This window comes from Aulonocara stuartgranti (genome assembly GCF_965226115.1).
Source record: "Aulonocara stuartgranti genome assembly, chromosome: 3".
NCBI classification, from domain to species: Eukaryota; Metazoa; Chordata; class Actinopteri; order Cichliformes; family Cichlidae; genus Aulonocara; species Aulonocara stuartgranti.
In genome coordinates this window covers 57,380,618-57,404,444 of record NC_138941.1, presented here as the reverse complement: position 1 = coordinate 57,404,444, position 23,827 = coordinate 57,380,618, and the positions used below count along the sequence as shown (strand labels likewise).

General features: G+C 38.1%; 3 protein-coding genes across 3 annotated transcripts in view; 2 read left to right on the top strand and 1 right to left on the bottom strand.

Annotated features, from left to right (window-relative positions):
• Positions 1–23,827, top strand: part of LOC309701823 (selection and upkeep of intraepithelial T-cells protein 1-like) — a 51,587-nt gene that overhangs the window by 11,221 nt on the left and 16,539 nt on the right. The gene's annotated exons all lie outside the window — the stretch shown is intronic.
• Positions 3,715–4,810, top strand: LOC309704031 (ladderlectin-like). Its single transcript, XM_082528986.1, has 4 exons — positions 3,715–3,820; positions 3,907–4,035; positions 4,211–4,319; positions 4,468–4,810. Exons 1-4 carry the CDS (start codon positions 3,800–3,802, stop codon positions 4,548–4,550), a joined length of 342 nt encoding a protein of 113 aa, XP_082385112.1. The 5' UTR covers positions 3,715–3,799; the 3' UTR covers positions 4,551–4,810.
• Positions 11,964–14,032, bottom strand: LOC309701874 (galactose-specific lectin nattectin-like). Its single transcript, XM_082526194.1, has 6 exons — positions 13,938–14,032; positions 13,767–13,843; positions 13,273–13,382; positions 13,038–13,172; positions 12,640–12,751; positions 11,964–12,300 (listed from the first exon to the last, which is right to left on the bottom strand). Exons 1-6 carry the CDS (start codon positions 13,958–13,960, stop codon positions 12,233–12,235), a joined length of 525 nt encoding a protein of 174 aa, XP_082382320.1. The 5' UTR covers positions 13,961–14,032; the 3' UTR covers positions 11,964–12,232.

The window sequence follows — 23,827 nt, the reverse complement described above, 5'->3', positions numbered from 1 at the left end:
ATGTGAAGAGCACATGGTAAAATCAAAATGGACAGAATATCCACATGAAGCTGGCCTCCTTTTTTTCTGAAACCATTAACTCTATCTCTAACTTTCATCTAATATGGTGGAAAGTATATGATGAAAAGCTATCGCAATGGAAAGTTGTAAAGACAAAATAGGCTCAGACGGGAAAATTAATTTGTCGCGGGCCTGGGTCTGAGGGACCCAGGGTTTTTGAATAAGTATGGACATGTGTATTTTTGTTGCTGCTGTCCTTTGTTTTCCATGTGTTTGTGTGTAGGTGGGTTTGTGTGGGTGTGACAGAGCACCTGTGGAGGAGGATCACACACACCTGGAGCTGATCATGCCTCGTCAGGGAGCTTAACAGTGTGGCTGAGCGCTCCTTGATGCTGGATTGTTGCGAGAGACTCCCCTAAAAGATCCCTCACCAATAGTTGTTGATGGCAGCGAGTGACAGCAGCAGCACAGCAGCTGGCCCTGGCTTCCAAACCTTGTGTTATTTGTGTGTGGTTCCTGAGATTTACTGAGCGTTGTATATAGTGTGTAAATTAGTCTTCACTTGTAAATAGTACATTGTAAATAGACACTGAAACAGAAGGGGTGAGCTGCCTTATTATTTTCTTGTACCGTTTTCTCCTGTTTGTTTCAGTTAGTGAGTTAGGTGTAGCATGTGTCTTTTTTTTGATTTTTGTTTCACAGGGTTTTAGATAGCACCTCCTTTCCTAACTTAGCTTGATTCGTTTGTTATTTTGGCCTTTGTTCACCCTGGAGTTAAGCTTTTCAGTGTAGAGACAAATAAACCACCGTTCCCTTCAAAGATTAGTTTATGGTTTTGGGGACCAGGGCAGGGTCACTTCCTTTCTAACCCTTATGTTATGTTCCTGTACCCCTAGACTGGGGCGTAACATTGTGTGCAGTATGAATCTGTGTTATTAAACAGTACCTACCTCAATTAGATGTAACTTACTGTGATGCCAACAAAGAAAGTTCATATGGTTTAGATTCTGTCTTCATGATTCTCTGAGTGATTAATGTGATTAATGGAGCCACTTGTGTTGCTTCTTGTGCGACAATATGGACAGTATCCTTTGGACAAATTCATGGATTTTGCTGTTGCTGGTATTTAATAAACTCTCTACTTGAACTTTGAAAAAGAAATCTACAGTAATAAGGCAGAGGGAAATATCAGAATGCCTGCATGTCCTTTCTAAAATGCATTCATGCATAAACAAGCTGACATTAATAAAACTTAATTAATGTTTCAGAAATTTATTTAGAATGAAACTAACACTTATGTTGTTGTATTCTAGAACGAAGGCAAGGAACCCAAAAAGAGCAGAGGAAGAAGAAGAACATGCAAGGCCTGGCTGGCGGCTGGATTCTTCTTGCTGTGAAACAGTGCCAACTACTGCACAAAGCATTGATAATGAAGATAAAGCTTTTAATCATGACTGGTTTTTAACACATGCCTTCTATTACTACAACCAGTCACCCTCTGAAATCCCCCTGATGTATTTCTTAACCTAAATGTGGAATATCCTGTTTTTAAAGCACTTTTGTTCAATTTAGGAAATGTTAACAGTTTTCTGTTAACATTTGTCTAAAGAAACCTCTGTTTTATAAATACAGGACAAGTTGGGCAATGAACTTCCAATTAAAGAAATTACAATTTGTTTATCATCTGGAAAAACTGAGACAGAGCAACAACTTTACATTTTTATTTTTGGAGTACAAAACATTTTGGTCAGAAGGTGGCACCAGAAATCACTAATCTCTCTCTTTGAACTTTAAACAAGATATTTAAACAACAGTTAATTCAATTTCAATTCAATTCAATTTTAACAACATTGGGAAGGAAAAACTCGCTTTTTACAGGAAGAAACCTCCGGCAGAACCAGACTCAGGGAGGGGAGGGGCCATCTGCTGCGACCGGTTGGGGTGAGAGAAGGAAGAGAGACAGAGAGACAGTTATTTTTTTCATACAAGTATAACAGAATAGCTTTAGTGTTTTGTTTTTTAAAACTTGAGTATGAACTTATACAAAGTGCACCAAGATATTAAAAACAGTTTTATTTATTTAAAATTACACTATATCGGAAACGTATCGGTATCGGCAGATATCCAAATTTATGATATTGGTATTGGACATAAAAAAGTGGTATTGTGTCATCTCTTGTTGAGAAAGAGGGTGGTTTCCGGTTTTGCAACTATGTAAATATATGAAACAGTATATAACCAATAATCTTAGAGCTGTTATCACCTCCATGCTAAAGCTACTGACTGAAAAGGTGAAAAGAGAGCAGACCTTTCTGTAGAAGGAGACCCATAAATTATCGTCTCTCTTTTCTTATTGAACCATCACTTATTTTAACATTTCTGTTTTTTTACACAGATGAAAATGAAGCTATTCAGTGTGTCTACACTTCTTTGTGTAATGACTGCTCTGCCCTGACTAAAAGTAATCACATCTCTAAAGAAAAGAAAAGCACCTTTCTCATGGAAGATGTGCACCTCAGTTTATAGTACAAAGGACACACTATAAGAAGAGAAAAGAATACATTTTATTTCTAAAAAAATAGCTGAATATAAAAGAGCGTGTAGCACTAGAGAATATGGGAAAGTTAGATAGAGGGAGAGTGAGAGAAAATGAAACGCAGAGCAGTTTCTGCATTTCACAAGCACAGTCAAAGTTTTGTGGGGTTTTTTTTATTTAATTCACATTTTCTTGATACTGTACTTAGTTTGGTTTAAACTCACATTTTAACTCTCTGTTTGAATTTACCTTCTTCCTTGATTGTGTTTGTCAACTTTGCAAATCCTTTTTAAAGGTACTGTATAAATAATCTATCATTTTAATACCTAGAAAGGCATTATTAATAATCACTAGTGGTGTGCGGATCGATACTGAATTATCGATTCTTCCGATACAAGTCGTTTATGTTCTAGAATTGATTCTCATATTAAAATATCGATATTTTAGCACTTTGCGATAAATTTGTAGTTTATCATTAACAGGAACAGAGTGGAAAGAAACCATATCATTCGGATTGTCTAAATTGGAAGGAACTACTTCCTCTTACGCCTTTCATAGTCAAATGCAAAATACAACTGTATAAATGTGTTGCAGCACCTCGTGCGCACTCACAACAATGGCTGAGCGTAAATGGAGTCATGTGTGGACGTATTTTACCTCCACAAACAGCCAAGACGTGGTTTGCAATATATGTGGCGAGACAGTGAGATGTTGTGGCAGCACCACTAACCTCGTATAGGACATCAGTTATCTGATGTCCTATAATCATTATGAAGCTCTATTATTATATTATTATTACAATTACATAATACAATTATATATTGTATTATGAAATACAATGAAACATTACGTTTTTGTACAGAGTACCAGTATCGGATCAGTATCATTGATACCACCCTGAATTTTACTCGGTATCAGATCGGAAAGGGAATCAGTGGTATCGCACATCACTAATAATCACTATAAAGTTTACAGAGGCATGCATAGAATTACACTTATATAAATGTAAAGGAGTCAAAATATTCTGTTCATTGTCGATCATTTAACTAATGTTTATTTTTTAAGATATTTCTTGTATGATCGTTTTCATTTATAGTAGATGTCAGGATTAAGATATTACAAAATAAGATATCAACTGGAGACACAACATGTACAACTTTTTACTGACCCCCAGCAAAGCGTGACCTAATCAAGACATCCGGTGGTTGCCCTCATGGCTGGACTGAGTTTAGAGATCGCTGCTTTGTTTACGTTCCAACATCCATGACTTGGCCTAGAGCTGAGGTGGGTTAACTTATTTGTATTGTCTTCAACACTTGATTAAAATACATAAAATACATACATGAATAAAACTCCACTCTCCATTGAAGAGAAACTGCTTGTCCATGGACGCAAACCTCGTATCTGTGCACAGCAGCAGCAAATACCATATGATTCAGAAGATGACTGCTCCTCATGGCTACCAAACAACCTGGGTTGGAGGAACCAATGCACCAGGGGTACTTTTTTAAATTTTTTTTTACACAGTATTTCTCTTTTTGTATTAATGATAGAAGATGTTACATTTTGTCAAAAAAATATGTGAATAGAGGATCTAGGGTGGAGATGGGTTACACTGATACAGGGACTGTGACAACGCTTGACCTTTTGAACTAATGCTGTGTTTAATTTCAGGAGCATATTTGGTTTTGGAGTGATGGGAGGCCTTTCCAGTACACAAACTGGTGCCCAGGAGAGCCCATTAGTGGTTCCCGTCCATTTTGCCTACAGATTAATTATAGTGGTAATTCAGAACATGGTTGCTTAATTTGTGAATAATTTAAGTGCTTTAAATAAAATACTACATAAATCAAAACTTACAATCTTGCTTTGGATTGCATCTTTAACACTTTGTGTGACATTTTACTGATTTCTGCTTTTGAACCTCACAGATGGCAAATGCTGGGATGATGTGTGGTGTGATAATCTCCGTCCTTCTGTCTGTGCCAAGAAGAGATCAGGACTCCTGGACTGACACACATGAAATCTGAATCAAAACAGCAGACTGAAATACAATGTTTCTGTTTTGCTCCTATATCTTTATGTGCAGCATTCTATTTTCCTCTCTGTTTAACACTTAAACAACAAAATCACAAGTCAACAGAAGTGTGATTGTGTCATCAGTAGACTGATTTTACCATGTTTCTTTGTATTGTCTTCCAAGAAAACTATTCTGTTTTAATTCTTTGTTTTTAAGTTTCCTTCTTGCTACATTAAAGCTTTTGGGCAAGCATCTACCTGTGTCTGTTGTGTAGCTACATATAAATTCAGTAGTCATAACATGCATTAATTTGGGGTACTTATTGAGTGGGTAATATTTACCTGCACTTACTGTTTTTTATTGTCTAGCTCAGTAATGCTGATTTGGAAATTATATGTCTTTGTTAGTCTTTCTGTAACAGTTAAACTTGGTATGATAAAAAAAAAAGAAATGTGGTACTTAAGTTGCAATACATTTGCTAGAAACAATTTTGAAAATAGTAAGTTATAACAAAATCTGTATTTTCATGTAGTTACTGTCACGGCTAGTGAAGTGAGCTGTGTGGAGGAAATATATGGGGACCCAAGAGCAGGCTGAGATGTGAAGAAGGTTTATTGCAAAATAAAGCACAAGGTGAAAATGGCAAAATGGAACTAAAGATAATCTATACTGGGGAAAACTAAACAGTAGTGATGGCCCGCTTGAAGCTGACGCTCCGGTGCGTGTGTCAAAAAAATCAACACACTGCTTCAGAAGCACTGTGTCGAAGCTTGATTCGTCTGGCTAGAGTCATGTGATCAGTGACGTCCGAAGCTTCATTTAGAGTCTAACTGCTGATTCAATGGTTTATAAGGAAATGAATCATTCACGGGATTTGTGGTGTTTTGATGGTGACAGATAGCGAACCACTGATCATTCCACTGAGAGATTTGGAGCCAGCGAGGAATAGAAGAGGTTCTGTTGTGTGGGAGAATTTTGAGTTGATTTTGGTCGATCGGGTGGGTTTTACAACTTTGTGTTCTGGCTGTTTGCTTTTGTTTGCCTTTTTCAAAAAAGAAAGTGTAATAAAGCATCAAAAATTCAAAGGTCATAAATAATGATTCTTAAATGTAGGCTACCAGCATGCTGTCTTGCACAATGAAGGTAAAGGTGCAATAACAGTTTTGGTTTTAACGAGCATTTTAGAAGTTATGGTTGGTATGTCTGCATCTAACATGCAACCCATACCTCAAAATGCAGTCATGAATAGCCTGTGTGTAAAACCACAGTGACTAACATCTGATAAAGAGGAAATGCTATTATATTCAAGTCATCTTTGTACTGGACATAAACATAAACCTGATGTGAACTTTTAAAGAGACAGCAACGAAACATGCAAATAAGAGGAATTTGACAGTCCTTTGACCAACATTTTCAATATACTGAACTTTGCAATATTTATGAATCCCTTTTCTTTTAGGGAATAATTACGCATACACACTAGCGATTGTTCCCTAGGATGATTACATCCCCTTGGGCAGGGATAGCTCAGTAGGTAGAGTGGTGGCCCCATGACCGGAAGGTCGGGGGTTCGACTCCACTGAACGGCTACTCTGAGGTACCCCTCAGCAAGGTACCGTCTCTACACACTGCTCCCCGGGCGCTGCATTGGTGGCTGCCCACTGCTTCACTGGGTGAATGGGTTAAATGCAGAGGAACTATTTCCGTATGGGGACTAACATGCACACTTTACTTTGTATCTGACTTGTCTGTGTATGCAGTGACTGATTAACCAAAATGTGCGCACAGAACATTAGATGTGTCCATAGTTGCATGTGAATAAACCACAAAAAGACATTAGTGTTCTTTTTTCTTTTTTTTTTTTTTTGTCCCGTTTGGATCTATAGCCATCAGAATTGTTGTCTTAAGGCCAAGAAAGATGCCAAGCGGATTTATTTTACCAAGTGGATCATCATGGCCTTGCCATATTGGTCCATTTGATTGACCTTTATTATAATTATGAATTTATTTTATTTTCAGTTGTTACAAACGGGACAGACATGACTGTGGGATAGGACAGGGAGAAAGAATGAAAGAGAGGGGAGAAGAGACGGTGAGAAGGGGGGGAAGAGAGAAAAAGAAACAAACAAACAAAAAAAACAAAACACCTGGATCACCTGTATGGAGAAAAAAAAAACAGAAGAGAAAGCAAACAACAAAGAGCAACATAATAAGAAAAAAAAAAGCACCATCACAATAAACTAGCTAGCAGTAGATATCAGTAGATATTAAATAATAAACGATATTGTGCAGCACGCAAGATAGACAGCGCACAATGTGCTTTGAGGCAGCAGCCAAGAAAGCTGTAGTCCGCGTCTGTGAATACCCATGTGTACACCTGTGTGGATCAGCATGCTTGCATTCCAAAGGTTTCTCCATGTAACAATCTGCTAGGGAGTGTCTGCTTTACATGAAGCTCTGTGAAACCTGAGCGATACCGTCATCAGTTTACCACAAAATAAATTCTTAAAGAAATCCTAAAAATAGTTCTGCAAATTTGATCCTTTTGCTGCTTAAGGTGGTTTAAGTCAGTTAGGGACATTTCGTTTCATCTTCAGATATGAAAAAGCAAAGGGGTGGGGGGGGGAGTGCTCACAGGGGATACTCAGAGTGCTAACAGGGTTTTGTCATAATGTCTCACTAACAGAAGAGTGGTGGAATACAGCTAAGATAAATTAGATCATAGTACATAAACCCCAGCACTGCAATTATTATATTTCTGCAGTGCAGACTATTCCGCAATACATGACTGTGCAGTCTATAAGCTCACCACTTCCTGTAACCAGCTGGGCCTATCAACGGTGGTCAGGATGTGATGGCAGCTTAGCCCAGGAAGATGATCAAACAGACTCTCTCAGAGAGGTCAAAGCTGTATCCAGTTAGACCCATGGGAGGGCAGGCAGAGGGGATTATCTGAGGACACATTGATCAACCCTTCTAATGTATGACTATTCTTAGAGAATGTGCCATGAGTAATGTTTAAACACAGGCTTCCTGTCCTGTTTGCACGTAAATAAATCAACTGGTAAATGAATAAACTGGTAAATGAATAAACTGGCTTAAAAAAGAGAAAAAGAAAGAAAAAAGCTGTATTAACCCTTTAAGACCTACCATAGAACCAAGTCCGCCAGAGCTTATATTATATTTTTACATGCTGTGGAGCCATTTTTGGGAGCTTTTCAAGTTGCTATACGTCAATACAACCATTATAGCCCAAATTTTAATAATATGCATGCATTAAGTGCATAGTAATTACATAAATTGCAAAAAAGTGCAATAAACTACAAAGAAATTGAAAATCATTTTTGTTTTTTAACATATATTTCTAGTTAGAGAAATTTAAGAGGCTTATCCCTCAAAACTGTAAATACAAAAAAGTTGCACAAAATAGTTTCCTACCACAGGAAATTTATTTTAAGTGTCTTCATAGTTTTATTTATGAAATACACCAATTTCTATACACTGCAGGAAAAACGAAAATAAATATTATAATGCAAATTTGCAAAAAAGCAGCATATGCATCAAAATAAACTATTTCCAGCAGTGCAATTTGAGTCCTAAGCATCCCAGAAACGACAAAGAAAGTCATAAAGTCAAACATAACTTTTAAAAACACCAGTATAGGCTCATGAGGCCTTGATGGTAAAAAACTACATTTCCGCGAAAATGACGTCACTTCCGGTTTCGGGCAGGTCATGGCGGAGATGCGATAGTTCACGCTGATGGACGTGAACTATGAAAATTATTGCGCTAGCTTACGTGGTTGCAGTGCTACCGGGATTTAAAAATAGTTACGCAAAACAGAGCGTGCCCACTCTGACCGGTTTTAAAGGGTTAAAGCCGGTCGGTGCTTGTTAGCAACAGTATCTCTTTCAAACTGTGCTTTTAGCATCTCCCATGCTTCTTTGGGGGTCTTACAGTTTGTTATCAAGTATTGGGGTGTACTTACATTCAGTACCAGCACTGAAAAAGCCTTTTCTTTCTTCCGTTCAAATTCAGCTCGTGCTTGGGCATTAGCATCCACAGCTAACTGCTCCGTCTCCCCTATCATACCCCACAGTCCTTTTGCCTTCAACAGGTGCTCCAGTTGAAATTTCCACGTTGCCCAATTCTCCAGTCCGCTCAGCTTGTCAATAAACAGTCTATCTTCCATTGTGAATCCCACAATTCTGTTTATGACTCCCAAAAGAAAACATGTTAGCAGCTTCCCTTGGCGACCTCTGGGCCCATAACCTGATGTTTTTAACGAACACCTTTTATGGCATGTAATGCACAAAGACACCAACAGAGGGCAGTAATATCCCTTCAACATACATTGTAAAATTACTATTACAACAGTTACTAAATGATATAACAATATTATACAGCTGTTATAAGTTATGTGTGTGATATTTATATTTGTGCTTTGTCTTTATTGTCTTTCCTCAGGAGAACAATCTCAAATAGATAAAGACCTGGTTAGCATGGTGATTGAGGACTCACGACGCTGATGAGCCTCAACTGTCGCTCCAACAACAGTATGCGACACAGGAGCATGCAAAACAGTTTTAAGGCAGCCACCTAAGAACTTCTGGTGGCAGTTTGTTTGTTAATTAGTTAGTTTGTTTGCTTGCTTGCTTGCTTGTTTTAATCAATTTTAAATCATGCCTTTTATTTGTTTTTGTTTCTAATGTCTCTGTAAAGCACTTTGAATCACCTTGTTGTTGAATTGTGCTATACAAATAAACTTGCCTTGCCTTGCCTCCCAGCCATTTAGCATTGTGGAGGACAAAAGATTTAAAAGATTTGTTAAATCATTAAATCCCAGTTATGTTCTCCCCACTAAAAAGGTCATAAAAGCAGTGAAAATTTAGTTTTTACAGAATAAAATGTGGACAGGACTGAGGCTCAAAGCCTCAGTGTGTAGCTGTCCATACCTCAACGTTACAAAAGCACAACCACTGTCCACACCCCAACCACACCTCACCTCACAGTAAATGATTGTTTCCATTTTAAGCATTTCCAAATAATCATTTTACATACTGCCAGTATAAATATACACAGTATACTGCCATCAATACAATATACATGTTTTACACACTCCTTTTGTTGTTGACATTTACAGAGTGTGTGCAAAAGGCCACACTCTTCAAATTCATGCCAACTAATATTTTTACGTCCAGTAGGTGTCCTACTAGAGCAAATGAAGCTTCAAGAAGCTTTGCACTGGGGTGAACCAATTGGATGAAAAGCTTCAGTGCTTCATGAAGCTTCATCTGCCCATCACTACTAAACAGCAAACCTGAACACAAAGGAAGGTGGGCGATGGCACATGAAGGCTGACAGCAGGGAGAACACACAGTTGATACACAGACAGACCAGCAATCAGCACAAAAGTAGACACGACTTAAATACATGCAGAAGAACACAGGGAGATTACACACAGGTGGGGAACACAGCGGGACCTGATAAGCCTGACAAGACGGGGGGAAGCAAAACTGAATACAATGAAATAAGACATGGACCTTCAAAGTAAAATAGGAAACAAGAAACAATTCAGACACAGACTTGACACTGAACTAAACCTACACTAAACACGAGGGCACAAGACACAAAACCTAAAAACAAAACCCTAAACCACAACAAACTGAAACATAGAATTATAATATTCAGATAACTAAAGAATCAGAACATAAACCATAATACAGATACAAAAATACAAGAAACTGAAAATGCTGGGTCAAAATGACCTAGAACCATGACAGTTACATTAAAAAATGTTATGTCAGTGGAATTCCTTTAGTATTGCTCAGTCAGAAAAATCAAGTTATCTTAATATCATGTACTCATAATGAACAACTTGCCCTAACTTAGTCTGAACCAAATCTGATGAGACAAGACAGCGAGGGCTTAAAACTGAATACACTCACACATGACTGTTAAAGTAAAACAGGAAATTCAAGACAGACATGGAAACGCAGACATGACACTGAGACATGACTGACTGGAAAAAACACACAGAACACGGGAAAGGCAAGGTAAGAAGAACCAAGGGCTCTCCAGAGCCGCCAGCGGAAGCAGTGAAGCTGCAGGCGATGGCTGGACCGGCTCTCCACAGCCTCCAACAACATTCCCATGAGGACTATGATATTTGCCACAGTGTGGCTTGCGAGTTGTTCACATCCAAGTATCAGAGTGGATATTTCTTGTGAGGGGGAATGTGGGCAGGATTTTTCAGCAAGGACATTGACAGCTAAAGCCAAATAAGGGAGCCTTCTATCTAAATCATTACTCGCACTGTGTACTTTGCAATCTGTATGCTCTCTAAAAAAAATGTCCTCTGGGAAAAGCTTTACTGTCAGCGAGGTTTTGGCACAACTCTTTGACAGTCAAAGTGACACAGAGGAGAATGTGTCAGAGACAGAGGATTGTGTTGAGAAGGACCCTGATTTTGATTCATTCTCATGTGATAAGAATGACAGTGGTGGCCCTGCTGTTGCCTCTCAAGCACCAGCAGACACAATTCCTTTCAGAATGGAAAGATATCACGGTCCCTTGCGCAACTCCAACAACAGGGTAGACTTAGTGCTGCTAATATTGTCAAAATGGTTCCTGGCCCCACCAGATACAGTCAAGCCAATATTTATGTACTAAAACCAACTATGGTCAGCTGACAGCTTATCATTTCTTTAATTTTTCCACTCATGAACTTTCTTTTAGCATTCTGCAGTGTCGAGGGACCCTGAGCTAGTGCATGAGGGTGAGAAATACTTTAAAGTTTTTTTTAAAGTTTTCAATTGTGTAACAAAAGATATGCAAATGCCAATTTAATAATTTTTTAGGTATTATTAAATAGCACAAGCTACAATAGTAGGAATATACTTGTTTGTTATTGAGCAGAACAATGTCCAGGATGTTTACTGATATACTTTTTTGCATTTGAAAATCACAGTTGGACTGAGTTTAACTGCATTACAAGAAGTGCTGTTAATTTTTCTGAGCTATACTTATAGTGTTTATAGTGTTCAAGTGTTCTACTACAAATCTCAAGTTCAAGGATGATAAAACATAAGCAAAATTGAAACTAGTAAGCTACCACAAAATATATTTTTTTAAATTTGAAATCTTTTTCAGTGGTTAAACACTTAGTATTGCTCACTCAGAAAAAAATAAGTCATCTCTGGTCCTTTGTACTCACAATGATTAAGTTGTCCTAACTTAGTCATCTTAAGTAAGTGTTAGTTTTTTTTCTAGGCAACACGTTTGCATATGTTTTGTTTTTTTTGAGCTCAGAGAACTAGTTAGATTTTACAGTACAGATATATGTGAAATTTAAGAGTACACTCATGAGTATTAAGCATTTAAATGCACAGACCAGTTTGATTCAATGCTTAAGATTTTAATGATGAAGAAGATGAGAAACAACAATTCATTCTGGGAAACAAAGTTTTGCTAAAAGCATTCTTTCATGTACACATGCAATTTGCTCCTGATAAAAGAGATCCTCCAGTTTATGTCACGTGTCGCTTCATTCCTTATGCAGCATTACAGTAAAAGAAAAGAAGTAAATCAAATCAGAACCAGATTCTTATTGTGATATATTAGAGTATTTGCTTTGTCTTCAGGTGGGCCACACCTTCATCACAGCCCAGGAATCATCAGATGGCCTTGACACAAATAAATGGGAATTGGCTGTCACATGTCCCATCATTCCAACACTTGCTTCCTGTAAGTAGATAAAATCAGAATGAACTGAAATCATAATCACAAGGAGAAATGATTACTAATCTAAATATTTTGTTCTGTATAACAGTAGCACCTGATGCATACATGTGTTTACTGCTGCATCAAAACACTATGTAAATATTCAATATGATAAAAAATTGAACTGTTGTCTTTGTTAAAAATAAATGACACTACTTGTTTTACATTTCTGTCACACATTACTGTTTGTCACATTAAATGCATAAAAATCATTTGGGGAATTGTGGGTATTGTTTCTTTTTTTCTTTAACATTTACAGTGCTCATACATCGTACTTTTAGGGATTTCACAGAAGGTTTACCTGAAAAATTCACCAGCAAGCAATGCTCGTTTCCCCTATGGTTGTTAGGTTCTCCCCGACACCACTGCGTAAATGTGAAAGAGGTTCCATCGATCCAAAACCAGTAACCCTCCTAGAAAACAGAAAAAACAGACAAGAATACACTTAAAATTAAGCTACAGTTCCAAGTTCTAAATGTGCAGTTATAGACAATACTATCAAGAATGAATTTAAAAGTCTTGAAAAATCAGATCCCATCTGATCTTAAAGACCTCCTTATCTACTGCAGATGTGTGCTAATCCCTGAGCCTGGTTCTGCCTCAGGTTTCTTTCTGTTAAAAAATGTTTTTCTTCGCCTCTGTCACCAAGTGTTTGCTAATGGGGAAGGGTCATCTGAATAATGATAAGTGAAATTATACCTGTTGACCATCTGAGCCACCAATCCATGTTAGTCCACTTTCATGAGTGGCACTAGATATGACGCGTCGAATGAACTGATACTCGTCGTAGCTGCGTACAGATGCCAGGTTTGCATTCATGTTTAGGCAGATTCTCTACAATGGAAATCAACAGAGTTCATAGAAATGACAATGTAAACAGAAAGATTTAAGATTTCACAAAGAATAAATGATAAATTTAGACCACTGCCTTTACCTGCGCCTGAGCCCAAGTCATTTGATCGTGATTGTAGAGAAAGCATCGATTCCCATACTGAGTCCAGCCACCTGGACAAGATGCTGCTCTCTTCTCAACATGATGTCCTCCTGAAGGCAATCAAAGATTATTGAGTTACTTTACTGTATAAGAAAAAAAAATGTTAAAATATAAATTCATGAAAAATATGTTTAAGTGTTAAAGATTAACTTTTTTTTTTAGCTATAAATGTACTTGTCCATCATACATGAAAAATAATTTATGTAAAACTGACAGAGGAAAGCTGATGTACTCTTTCTTCTGTTCAGAATGATAAAAATGTGATTAGTTTGGGTGACCTGCTGGAATTAATGCCTCTGTCCCATTACTGGCCACTTTACCCCGACGTGCTAAACAAATTACATCAGCAAATGTTGATTTTGGTCATTCATTTTCAGTTTAATATATTCATGCATAAGATGTATAGATGATGCACAGCATACTGGAATACTCACTAGCAGCAGTGCCCAGAGCCACCATTGCGCACAGAAGTGTAGACACAGTCAGCAGCTTCATGGTGATGTTAGTATCTCTACACAAATCAGAAAATTTAAAGTGGCTAGTAGTTTATTAAAGAAAAGATAGACAGTAATTTGACAGTTTCCAGCAAGCCTTTGATATAATACCTTATCTTCCTTCTTATCAGCATCAGCTTGTAACTTCAGCCTTCAAGTGTGGAGGTGCTGATCAAACCTGACACCAGCATTTATATACTGTTTCTGGATCTTGACTCAAAACCAGGAACAAACACACTAAAAATACACTGTTATTTATTTTAGCTCCATGCTTTCTTGTATTTCACTTTATAACAACCTTTCTACCTCCACCCAGATAAAATTCCACTGCTGTTTAATTTGGCACATTGACTCAACAAAGAGATACATCACCTGATCTTTGTGTCACAGTTTTGTTTCGTTTTTTGCATGGTGAATGTATTTGTCCTTTACTCATCATTATCCACACATACTGTTGGCAAAACATGCCAACAGTATGTTTCTTTTTCTTCCCAGTTCTGACTGGGAACACACCTGAAACTGAGGAGCAACCTGAAGAGTAATTCGGCGAACAGCCAATTGGAAAATGAGACAGAAAAGGACAGTTAGGAATGACTTCCATATAAAATAAAAGTCATTAGAATGTCTATTAGTACACCAATGAACAATGATTTTCATCTAGGAAGGAGAAGTGTATAAAAGAGTGACAGACTTCCCCAATTCAGGTTTCTGCATAGACTCTGAATGCTGTTAGTCCTCTTGCAAGATAAAATGAAGCTTTACGTCTCTGCTGAGTCTATGTTTGTCATTTGATATTTCTCCTACAGTACCTTGGGAACTCTAGGTGTTCTGAATACTCTGACAGCTCTGGATGCATAGTCAGGGGTTGAACTCAGCTGCTTCCTCTGGTGACTGGAGGATTCCCTTACCCTGGGAGAGTGTGGGTGCAGAGGTTAGATGGACAGTAGTCATTCTCACCTGAGGAACAGCTACGGATGCAACAATAGACTGCGTCCTGACCACCCTGACCATTGGAGCAAGGATGAGTGCAGGGTTAGGCACAGGCTCTGGTGTAACCCCACATGGGGTAGGACAGCTAACTGACTGAGTTCAAAACTGAAACAATAAAAGGCTGAGAAAAGGCAGACTCAGGAGTTGAGACAAAAGTTCCTTGGGAAAGTGACTAATAAAAATAATCAGTCTTTGGGCAGTTTATAGTCTCTGAATGAATCTAATGTTTGTATGCCATAAAAGTGTTGGAGGCAATTCAGAAAAGGATACGGAATCACTCGCTCAGGAAAACAAGACTTTAACTATGTCCTTAATAAGGACAATAAAGCCAGCTTGCTGACAAACATATAGGCTGTCTAACAGTTGATTTGTTTTTTGTTTTTTTGTTTTGTCCACACAGGTGAGACATGGAAAGTACAGCCTTCAGCGTACATGATTCAAGGTGAAAGGCAAAGACGTGGACCAGGCAACCAGGAGAAGTGGTGTGCCCCAGAACCACATGAGTACCGTGGAAGAGTGGCTCGTATTCTGGCCTAAGCCACCACTGCTATTACAAATGTCCTTCATAATGGAAAGTGCTACTCTTTGCTACATATAAAAATTCTGGTCTGATGGGTCCATTTCTTGATCTTGGCTGCCTACCTGGCCCTCTCGCCTTGGCCTCAGAAACATTTCAAGTCAAAGAGTACGCCTGTCACGTATACGCCTTTTACTAACACTCAACAATAACCTTAAGTAACTCTATATATCTGAAGCTCTCAAATGTACCCAAGGCTTGTAGTGCTCATTTCATGTGTGTACTCAGCCTGTGTCCACAGTGTGTGCTGTGTGTGTCTGTGCCTGTGTGAGGTTGACTGTGTATTGCACAGAGGGTGAAAGGAATTTATCCCAATAACGTGTTTAATGAAGCTCTTTATTTCTCTCATCACTCTCACCTCATCCCCAACTTGTGACGGAAGATGTTTGAATTTCTCAGAGTTCGTTCTGTTCGAGATTTATTTCCTTCCTAAATAGTGCTTCTGTTTGCAGCTCAGAGATAATGTGAAAATCAATAAAGGCCTAAACCAACTAGCTTTGCCAATGGGATATTATTTTCAACAGAATTAAACCGAGTATAAGAGAAAAAATATTTGTATTTACTTCTACAATTAGAAGTAAAGCTCACATTGCAAAACAAAGTTGTATAGAAAGCTTTCTTTTAATTATACAGACTTTCCATGTAGAAAATTATTGCCTAATAGCAAAACTCATATGTACAGATAATACACCAGAATTTGAAACTGCAGTGCTCTCGCGGCCCCAGTGTTGCACTAAAACAACATAAAAACAACATAAAATATAAAAAGATAGTAGCATTAGCTCCTCTTCTCTAAGCATTTCCACCCAGCTGTTCAACAAGAGCGGGAGAAAATATTATATGAGGCCCTGCTGTTTGAATGTTTGTTTACAAAGAAATGAACAGTCTCTAATGTTTACTGTAATTATTCTGGCTATCAACAGAATTTGACTTTTCATGCTGTCACCAGCTCCTCCCATTCCCTATGTTCAGTCATATTCATTGCCCATTATCCCAACTACTGAGGCAATAAAAAATAAATTCAAATTCAAATTTTATTTGTCACGTACACAGTCATACACAGTACGATATGTAGTGAAATGCGTGGACAACTGCTCGTGACCTAAAGAAAAAAAAAGGAAAAGGCTATGAATAAGATAGGAAATAAATATGAAAAATTAAAAAGGGTAAATTTAACTAGGAAGGAATAAAATATAAATTAAGGTTAAAAATGAAATAACTGTACAACACAAATTAGAATGAAGGGTAAATTTAACTGGGAAGAATAAGATAAAATATATAAATTAAAGTTGAAAATAAAATAACTGTACAACAAAATACACAATATAGAACTATATAAGAATGTATGAAGAAATATAAATAAATAAATAAATAAATAAATAAATATATATATACACACACACAATAACAGCAGCTGTACAAGTATTAACTGGAAATGAAGAATATAATGTCCAGTGTTGTGCAATCCACATTATGTCTTGTGCAGTGCAAATATGCTTAAAGTGATTTAGTGATGAAGTGAAAAACAATGTCCAGAATGTCCAGTGTGTGTGTAAGAACTGTATGTGTGGGTCAGTACTGTGTGGTGGTGAGATTGAGAGACCGTATCACCTGCGGGAAGAAGCTCCTCCTCAGTCTCTCTGTGTTGGTCTTCAGGGAGCGGAATCGCTTTCCTGACCTCAACAGAGAGAACAGTCTGTTGTTGGGATGGCTGAGGTCCTTCACGATCTTCCTGGCCTTGGTCCAGCACCGCCTGCTGTAGATTGAGTGCAGGTCAGGGAGCTCGGAGCGGATGGTGCGCTCAGCTGACCGCACAACCCTCTGTAGCGCTCGTCTGTCCTGCATGGTGCTGTTCCCGAACCAGGTTAAGATGTTTTCCCGTCAGGATGCTCTCTATTGATATATGCATTTTTTTTTCTCTGCCCGTTCTGTTGGTTTTTGTTTTTTGCCCTTCTCCCCCGTCCCTCTTCTCAGCTGTTTCTCTTTCACTCTTTCTTTCTCCCCTTCTTTCCCCCAGTCAAGTCTGTCCCGTATTCAGTAAGTGAAAATAAAATAAACAATAAAAGGTGAATCAAATAGACCATTACGGCAAGGCTGGGATGGTCAGTTTGGTGAAGTAAATCCGTTGGGCATCTTTCTTTGCCTTTAGAAAACAATTCTGATGGCAAAAGAGCCAAACGGGACAGGCAAAAAAAAAAAAAAAAAAAAAAAAGGATGCTCTCTATGGTGCACGAGTAAAAGTTCCTGAGCACCTTGGAGGGCAGTTGGAAGTCTCTCAAGCGTCTGAGGTGGTAGAGACGCTGACGGGCCTTTTTCACCACGGTGCTGATGTGACAGGACCATGACAGGTCCTGCGTGATGTGAACTCCGAGGTATTTAAAGCTGTCCACTCTCTCCACTGGGCACTCGTTGATGACGGGGGTCTGGTAGTTCCTCTCCTGCTTAGTGCTGAAGTCCACTATCAGCTCCTTTGTCTTACTGACGTTTAGAAGGAGGTTGTTCCTCTGGCACCAGTTCTCCAGATTCCTAATCTCCTTCAGGTAGGCCGTCTCGTTGTTATCAGAGATCAGGCCCACCACGACGGTGTCGTCAGCAAACTTGATGATGGTGGTGGAGCTGGTAGTGGCCATATAATTCCTTGTAATTAGAATGATATGATCTCATAGGGTGGCTGTGGTTCAGAAGGTAAATGGCCTGTATTTGTATAGCGCTTTACTTAGTCCCTAAGGACCACAAAGCACTTTACACATTCAGTCGTCCACCCACTCACACACTGTTGATGGCAGCTACATTGTTGCCACAGCCACCATGGAGCGCACTGACAGAGACGAGGCTGCCAGACACTCGTACCACCCTCTGACCACCACCAGTAAGCAACGGGTGAAGTATCTTGCCCAAAGACACAACGACCAAGACTGTCGAAGCCAGGGCTCGAACCGGCAACCTTCTGATTATAAGATGAACTGCCAACTCTTGAGCTACGAAGGTAGCACATCTATTAATCAGAAGGTTGGGGTTTGATTCCTGTGCACTCCAGTCTGCATGCCAAATATCCTTGGGCAAGATACTAACCCCAAGTTGTTCTCCAGTGTTTCCACTGTAGTGTGAATGTGGGATAGAAAGCACTTAACTATAGAAAAAAAGCTTCTGTGATTAATGAGGCATGTTGTATAAAATGGTGTGAGTGATCAGGTAGAGCAAAAACAAGCTATATAAGAAATACTCAATTTCCACCAAGTTACTACTTCCAGAATAAATTTTTTTTTTGATTTCTTTTCTTTTTATTTCAGGCAGAAACTCAAGTTCACCTTGTAAGTACAACTTGTTTTACTCTGATATACAGTTTATGTATTTTATAAAGAATACCAGTGATTTTTCTTCTTTGGAAATAACAGATCCACACATACAAACACTGGACCCACAAAACAATGTTCAAATCTCCAGTTAAACGAACACATAGAAGGTGTTTTTTAAATAGTTTATGTGAACTTTACTTTTTGTGGAAAAACATTTTTCTCTTTTTGTTTTATAATCCAAAGGGTTGTTCAGTCATTCAAGTCCAACAGTTTTCATGTTACTATATTTTAACTGTTCTGTCTATAAATAATTTACTTGCACCATTTTGGTTATTCATTTATTTAAGGTCAATAACGTAACCACCTCCTTCATCACATTGGTTTCTTTCATTATATTTTTTACAACTGAAGACATGGGTTATATATATATATATATATTTTAAATTCTGAATTAATTCTGAAGTTCAGAAGCGATATTTGAATTCTGCACTTATTTATCCATCTAAACATCCAAGCTTTCAAAAATCTGTGATAACCTTTGTTGTTTTAATAATATATGTTGATTAGCTCTCCATTGTGTAGCCCCTTTAAAATACAGCTTATTTCAAACTGTCAATCCTTCCTCTTAGATGCATGATTATATTGATGATAATGTAGAAAAGCTGAACAGATGTGGAAAAATACAAACCTTATTAACCTTGCTCAACTGACTAAATGCTGTAAGAACATCTTGCTTTACTGGCTTGATTGGCAATAATAAAAACTATAAGCACATCCTTGACAGGTCACTATTGCATCAGATGAAGGACTGCTTTGTCATTGAGTGAGTGACAAAGCAGTCCTTCGGTGTAACCCTACCTCAGAAAAAAGTCTCCACAAATATTTGCGTACTCATACTCATGCTTGATTTATTAGTCACTGTCTAGTGAAGGTGTCTGATGATCAGTGCGTCAACGTTTTAAATTTCTTTATATAAATGGTAAGATTTTGTGTTCCAGAGCCCAAGTTGTGCATTAAGGTGACCCTGACTATATCTCGCTGGTACTCCTCAGATAATATATGATGTTTAGATAATTTATGATGTTTGTGCTTAAATGGTTTTATTTCATATAAAAAAAAACCCTACAGTTACAAGCAAAATAGAGTGGAGTACCAAGCATTCTTTTTATTCAGGCTTATTAAAAGCAGAAGAAAACCCAAATCTCTGGTGTAATGCACACACTACCTCATTCCTTAAGCTGCAGAACAAAGGAGAGAATAAAAATGCAGAAAAATTAGCCGTCTGAGCCAATCACGTTCATCTGTAATTCAGACATATGGATTACAAACTAACTGAATTACAGGTGAACTGTTAGTTTGTTTCAGTGCTGGAATGATAACAGATTATGATAACACATGACAGCAGTGCCAAAGACAGATGGGAGATTGGCGTCATTCACATAAAAACAGAATTCAGATTTCCTCACACACAGACAGTGAGAGCAATGGTGATCATGACAATCGAAACAAAAGTAGTTTATCAAAGCAGCTGCTCAAAAGACACGAAGAGAAAAAGAGGTTAATGATCTTTTCTGTCAGTTTCTCACATACAGCAATAGCATGACTTCTGAACTTCATGAATTCTGAACATTGATTTATGTGTCATTAGAAGTGATCACAGAGATGCAGGAGTTAAACACAACTACAGCACAGATGATTCCTTTCAATTTTTAATTCAGTTTTATTTATATCGCGCCACTTCACATAATAATATATGATTCACTCTGTGTACTGTAATATGAGAATGTTTACGAAGCCACTGTATCAGTTAAAGAATCTCCTCTCCATTTGCTACCAACTCCTATTGAACAAACACAGCTCAATGTCATCACAGCGCATTATTAACTTTGCTGTATGACTGATCTATTTTGAAACGTCTCGTTATATTTCCAATGTTAGTTTCTGTTGCTTTATCTCACAAGTAGTCAGTAGGTATGCAGATTTTATTTCTCTGACTAACTGTGTGACAGTTCAGTGTAATGATGATAAAGTATTTTTAATTTCTTTAATTGGTACTTCATTGCCCAACCTGTCCTGTATTTATAAAATAGAGTGTCTGTTTACAGAAATGTTACCAGAAAATAGTCAATACAATATAATATAAATACAAATTGACAATATACAATTGTCAACCTGAAAAATATTTCTGGTAGGAAAGAAAAGAAAGAAAGGGGAACACATATTTAAAATGTCCAGTACACAAAAATGAGATGCCATCCATGTTTCCATGTTCTCTTGTCCAATTCAGGGTTGTGGAAGGCGCAGCACCACTGTCCTGTGCAGCATTCATCAATAATTGACCTCTAACCATGCAAAGATCCAGCCTCTCCTGCACCACCAAGCCACCTGCTTGCATACTGAAAAATTCAAAGCTTTGAAAGAACTGGTGGAGAAGGAGTTTTGACTTTTTCCTTCTCTTTTATTATAGTTTGGAAACTAGAGATCAACACCAAAGACTCAACTTTTTAATGTATTTTTTAATTTTTTTAATCTTTGTTTCCTTTGGGTCTTTTTCTTCTCCACAAATCAAAGATAGCCAATTCTAGCATTCTGCTCTGGTTTGTTTCATTTAAAAACTGCTAAATAAGAATGAAAGCTGAATTTACCTGAAGGGTAACAGCCGAGCATACCTACTCCTCGTGTTGCTTCAAAGTAACATCTGGAGTGGCTCCTCTTTTTTTAAAGGCACATGCTACTACTTGGGAAAAATGCACCTCTGCAGTGATTGATCAAAACTTTTGACTGGTCACAATAAAACTGGCCTAAAGTTCACATTGGGGTGATAGTTTTCATGCTATACTAACCAGTTTTCCTCAACTTGATGAAAGTGCTTTAAAACAGGAAATTGCATGTTTAACTTAAGAAATACATCAGGTTATCAGATGGTGACTGGTTGTAGTAATATAAACCATGCTGAAACAAAGTAATGATTACAAATTTTATTCTCCATTATCAATGCTTTTATCTGCCACTTTTATTAAGAAGAGAATGATATTGTGTTTCACAGACAAAAAAATAAAGTCCTCCTAGATTTTACATGGGTGGTGACTGGTCTATAAAAATATAATAGCCCTGGTGTCTCAAATCCCTTTAACTGGTTAATATATAACTGTTTGCAAGATGCTTAAAAACAAGCAAAATAAAGTTAACACAACATCTTCTACTCAGCTTTTTGGCTTGCAGGCAAACGGCAAGAGTTCAAGAACATGCAGAATTATTCTTTATAATTTCTGACCTTACCAGTTTTTCAAGGATTCTCGCTTCATCTTATTTTAGAACAAACAGTGTGAAATCATTTAGAGATCTGAGATAACTAGATGCATATACAAGAACCATACCAGCATCTAAAAGACTTCAAATGAACCTGTAGCTAGCCACGCCTGTGTAATCAGGGCGGCCACAGTTTAGCAACCGCTATCGCTCCCACAGCAGATTGCCCCAAGCAGCCAGCAAACCAGGCCAATTGGTTGACAGTAATGAGAAAGCCTTACACAAATACTTTTATTCTGTGAATTGCTGGAAAACAAGAAAAAAGAAAGCAAGATCAGTTAAATATCTATTTAAAATCTGTGTTTTTAAATTCTTATTAAACTAATCATTGTTGCACTCTTAGAAAAGAAGAAGTTAATGGAAATCACTGGTTATCAATCTGATACTCTGCTTCCCTCTAGTGGCCTTGCTTGTCACATACACAGTCATCCAGGTGATTGTAGTCAAAGGAGCTTGCAAAGAAAAGCGTCTGGACTTCTTTGAGTTGCTTGAAGATGTTTCACCTCTCATCCGAGAAGCTTCTTCAGTTCTAAGGTCAAATGGTGGAGAGTCCCAGATTTAAACCCAGTGGGATTTTCCCTCCAAAGAGGGACAAAGGACCCCCTGATGATCCTCTACCTAATCACATGAGCCAAGGTGTGAAAACGGGTGTGGGTCACAATCAGCCAGAGTTTCGGGTGAGCTCATTGTGAAACCTGGCCCCACCCACCATGTGATTTCCTGAGGTCAGATGGCCCAGGATGTGAGTGGGCGTTAAGGCGTCTGGGAAGGGATCTAAAAACTGGATTATAGATGGCAGACAGTTGGTGTCGTAAACCCCCGCCTCTGTTCAAAGCCGATCGCTCACAGTGGACATAGATGGCTTCTTTCACTCCTCTTTCAAACCATCTGTCCTCTCTGTCCAAAATGTGAACATTGGCATCCTCGAAAGAGTGTCCTTTATCCTTAAGATGCAGATGGACTGCTGAGTCTTGTCCTGTGGAGGTGGCTCTTCTGTGTTGTGCCATGCACTTGTGAAGTGGCTGTTTGGTCTCTCCAATGTAGAGGTCTGGGCATTCCTCGCTGCACTGTACAGCATACACCACATTGTTAAGTCTGTGTTTTGTATGGGCTCAAATAGTGGTTATAAATATTTTGTACTTGTATATCAGGATTTGTATGTGTAAAAAATATTTGTGTGTAGACTTAGCCAAAAAATACAAGATTGTAGTAAATGTAACAAAACACTGATTATTCAGAATACAAAATGCTTTGACTCTTTGAAATTAATTAATTAATTAATTTAATGCTTTTCATACATATTTTAGGGTTAGAGAAACCATGACCAGACCATGATAAACAAAATTTTCTGGTCAATATATCTAGAGGATAAAAGGACTGTGGAGCTGGCTACCATCATCACGGTGAAGCATAGTGGTAGTGGTGTCATGCCCTACTGCATGATACTATTACCACTATGTGTATCAGCAGCAGGAACTGGAAGATGAGTTGTTTTTTTGTAACACAGACCAAGTGTCATGATCCAAAGGTATGACTGGAAAATTCCATCAGGAACCTGATATCTGTTGGTTTTCCCCCAGTGTCCTTCACCTCGCCACCTTTCTAGCTTTGTTCTTTTCTCTTCTCAGCGGGTACCGCTTTGTTCCAGTTGCACCTGTGAATTCCTAGTTTTCCCTTACTGACCCACGCCCTGCTCTAGTAACAGTTTTCGACGAATTAATCTCTGTTTCCAAATCAAAATTTTAAAGCTGCCAAGATTTCTTTTTTAAAAATCTGCTGCAATTTGGTGGGTAAATATTCTGTTAATGTTGCTGCATTCTTTCATATGG

What these genes read in the sequence shown, in the direction of transcription:
- LOC309701874 (XM_082526194.1), bottom strand. Translation starts at nt 13,960, where the DNA reads ATGCTGATAAGAAGGAAGATAAG. An exon ending in CTGATAAGAAGGAAGATAAG is followed by an intron (nt 13,844 to 13,937) that starts GTATTATATCAA and finishes TGATTTGTGTAG; the next exon opens with AGATACTAACATCACCATGA. An exon ending in GGCTCTGGGCACTGCTGCTA is followed by an intron (nt 13,383 to 13,766) that starts GTGAGTATTCCA and finishes GATTGCCTTCAG; the next exon opens with GAGGACATCATGTTGAGAAG.
- LOC309704031 (XM_082528986.1), top strand. Translation starts at nt 3,800, where the DNA reads ATGACTTGGCCTAGAGCTGAG. An exon ending in TGACTTGGCCTAGAGCTGAG is followed by an intron (nt 3,821 to 3,906) that starts GTGGGTTAACTT and finishes TCTCCATTGAAG; the next exon opens with AGAAACTGCTTGTCCATGGA. An exon ending in CCTACAGATTAATTATAGTG is followed by an intron (nt 4,320 to 4,467) that starts GTAATTCAGAAC and finishes TGAACCTCACAG; the next exon opens with ATGGCAAATGCTGGGATGAT.